The 3,745-nt window shown below is 44.1% G+C and overlaps 1 protein-coding gene across 1 annotated transcript; it reads right to left on the reverse strand.

Annotated features, from left to right (window-relative positions):
- Positions 1 to 924: 924 nt before the first annotated feature.
- LOC311318889 (olfactory receptor 52N5-like) lies at positions 925 to 1,884 on the reverse strand (the record flags this gene model as incomplete). Its single annotated transcript, XM_084450323.1, has 1 exon — positions 925 to 1,884. The coding sequence occupies one exon, from the start codon at positions 1,882 to 1,884 to the stop codon at positions 925 to 927; it is 960 nt and encodes a 319-aa protein (XP_084306449.1).
- Between the last annotated feature and the right edge of the window lie 1,861 nt (positions 1,885 to 3,745).

Raw genomic sequence — 3,745 nt, forward strand, 5'->3', positions numbered from 1 at the left:
AGCGCCCTGTTCTTGCTCTTCACACAGACCATGGCTAGTTCGTAGCTGGCTCGTAGTGCAGAGATAACATACTATAGCTTTAAGCATAGTACTGTACTGTATGTTATCTCCAAAAGTACAGCAATGTTAGGAATCAGCATCAAGGTAAACAAGGATTACATTTAACAGTACAGTATGTTGTTCTAACCCTTATATACCCTGTCCTATGATTGAAACATTCATTAACACATTTCCAAACATTCCAAATCTTAATTTCCCCCAACTCCAACCCTTGTCACCATATTGTAGAGGAGAGCAGAAAAATGACCCTTGCATATGTATAGCTACATATATTCCATATACTGCATTTAAAGGTGATGTATGTGATTTGGCTTAGAAGCATTTTTTGTTTCATTCTTATCCAGACAGCAATCAATAAATTAAATGACAATAAAATAAATGTAAAAATCCGGAGGCTAATCTGTAGAAATTGCAGGACTGTAACAAGTCTGTCCAATCATTTAATTAATTTCAAGGTATGAATGGATGCCCGTCAGCCTACCTGCCTGCCTAGCGAGTGTCATTTGTTTTCCCCCAGTTTGGAGGAGCGGCTTTGGAGGGAGGCCTGAAGGGACGGTGGGGATTTTGTCAGTTGCATTTTTCAAAATCTAGCCTACTCTACCTACAATCGCCTACCTTTAAGACTGGCATTAACTTTGATGAAAAATAACTGTCACGACACTGGTGTGATAAAGACTGTACTGTACGTACTGTACATTGGCATTGTAATCTCTATAAGCAGTGATAATGTATGAGCATTTCATTCATATTGGCTGATCTATTAGAGAAATGTATATGGATAGCCCTTAGGTTGTTCGGCACACTATGACGGTGTCTGCGACCTTACAAAAAGGAAGTGTAACACATTTCCAAACATGGCAACTCTTAATGTCCTCCAACTCCAACCCTCTTCCTCTTATTATCATTGTGAAAAATCTTAAAGATGATCTGCCTGATCTCTTTGCTCTGCAGGCCGTAGATGATGGGGTTGAGTCCAGGGGGAACCACATGAAACATGATGGCTGCCAGCTTCCTGTAGTCGGACCACTGAGGGAAACGGTGCAGGAAGATGAGGGTGAAGCCACTCACTAGCATGATGACATAGACGGCCATGTGGGTGGTGCAGGTCTGCAGGGCTCGGCTGTTCAGCACTCTGTTCTTGCTCTTCACACACACCATGGTGATTCTCAGGTAGGTCAGAGTCACGCTCCCTATGGAGGAGCCCAGGAGTACCACAGTAAATGTGAGGCCGTAGATGTTGTTGATGGCGATGCTCTCACAGGAGAGCTTGAACAGTGAGGCGTTGTCACAGAATGGATTCATAATGACCCTCCTGCAGCGGGAGAGCCGGATGGTGAGGCCGAGGAGGATCCCCACTAAGACTAAGGCCACCCCCCAGGCAGACGCACTCAGCTTGATCACCATTCTGTTGCTCATGATGGTGGCGTAGCGCAGGGGGTTGCAGATGGCCACATACCTGTCGAAGGCCATGATCATCAGTATGGTGTGAGAGGTGGCAGCGAACAGATGGCCGCTGAATGCTTGTGTGACACAGTCAATGTAGTATATATACCGATCTGCACTTGCTACGAAAATGTCACTCAGCAGTCGTGGAATAATGATGGTAGCTCCAAAGGCATCATTTACAGGCATGTTGCAGAAAAGGATATACATGGGCTGGTGCAGGCTCCTCTCAGTAACGATCAGTATTAAGAGGCCGATGTTGGAGACCATGGTAAAGATGTAGATAAAGAGTAGGAGTATGAAGGCTGGGTAGGAGGACCGCTGGGTGACCTTCAACCCCTCTATTTGTAGCACATGGTGGCTGTATGTCTGGTTCTCCATGGGAGCTTCTCACTACCTGGGAGAAAGCAGAGCACATGGGGAGAATACTGTGTTGGAGCTGAGACATTTGGAGGTGTCAGTGAGGGTCACCAACAGAAATATTTGGCAAAGGCATTGCAAGAGAATTTCTACTGCAAGTAGTAATGGATTCTGTTGGACATCTGACATGTACACAACTCTGCAGGTGTTGTATCATTTTGCAATGAATACAGTTGCTTTAGCATAACCTTATGACTATCCAATTCAATCCAATCCACTTTATTTCTATAGCACATTTAAACAACACAAGGTTGCCAAAGTCCTGCACAACAGATAAAACACTGTCAGACACTCTAAAAACTATAAAACACAAAACTGTTAAAATTAAATACACAGTGACTCAAGACAAAACAACACAGGAGCTCGAGACAATACAAACACAAAGACACGATTCACATACAGCTGTAGACATACACAACACAAGAAATGACAATAAAGCACATAGACAAGTAGAGCACGGCTCACACTGAATCAAAAAGCCAAAGAAAAGAGGTGGGGCTTCAGGCGAGACTTGAATGTTTCAAGGGTGGGGGCTATTTTGGTGGGGGTGGGGGACTAGCACACCTATTACATCATACCAAATATTCAAACATTCATGATATATGATAAATATAACATAAACATTGGCTTCCTGCAACAGAAGCATGTTTAGGACTAATTCTAGAATCCCACACTGCACCTACAGTACCATTGACAGAGATAGACCCGAAGACAAGTTCTTCTCTGTGTCTGCCTTACCTTTCCTGACACAGATCATCTCACGCCTGAGATGCCTTTTGAGAGCGGCACCTTTTATTTGGTTTAATGTTGTCTAGAACTCAGGGGGGGCGGGGGTTGTCAGGTCACCCCTGCTCTCTGAGGGACCAATGGTCACTAGGCAAAACTCAGTTAGTAACTAACTTAATCTGTTGTCAGTTGTTCTTTTATTGAAATCTTCCAATAGTCCATGAACCATGCCTGTGCAGAAGAGGTCTTCTCGGGTCTAAAATGTGGACCCGAAACCGAGATGGACCCGAGACATTCGTTCCGAGATCCGACCATTTAAAAAAAAATATGTATACCGAACCCGATTTTGTCCAAGAGAAGGAGTAGGACAGAGACCCGAGACCCGAGTCGGATCGGGTATTTTACGGATCCGACAGGCAGTAGTAGCAAGTAGGCTAGCAGTAGCATTAATCGCGGCTGTCACGGCTGTTGGCTTGCATGCTGTTGCACAGTTTGATGAAATTGCGATTTATCCTCTCAATCTTGACAGGATCAATCGCTGTTTTGTCAGGCTGTGATGTGACAGCATGGAAATGAAATGGCCGTAAATAAATAAGGCTACACAAAGCTGCCGCTAGGTTTGACCTCTATATTAATTTTCTTTCAGCTTATTTTTCACAAGGTAGTCTACCGGTGGTCGCGTCGCGCCCGCTGTCTCACTGAATTTGTGTCATGCGTTTCTCTCGGGTATTACGCATAATGACAAACAGACCCGGGACCCGAGGTAATAGAATCCGATCCACCCGAACCCAATTGAACATAATAAAAGCGTGGAAATGTGGACCCAGACCCGTACGGGTCTTGGATTTACCCGACCTGTGAAGACCTCTACTGTGCAGCACTAATCGGCCACATTGCAAAGGAAATGCGCTGCAAGTTTGTCTCCAATGAGAAAGAAATTTAATAAAATAATTTAGCAGGCGCTTTACATTTGTCCAAAGTGACTTGCAATAATTGCATTTAACGTAAGTAGTCAGGGAGTGTACTACTACTTGCCAGAACTCACAACAATACAATAGGTGCTTAAAGGTCAATTTAACGAGTTAATTAGATTAAT

Source organism: Borostomias antarcticus (genome assembly GCF_949987555.1).
Source record: "Borostomias antarcticus genome assembly, chromosome: 15".
Classification (NCBI taxonomy): Eukaryota; Metazoa; Chordata; class Actinopteri; order Stomiiformes; family Stomiidae; genus Borostomias; species Borostomias antarcticus.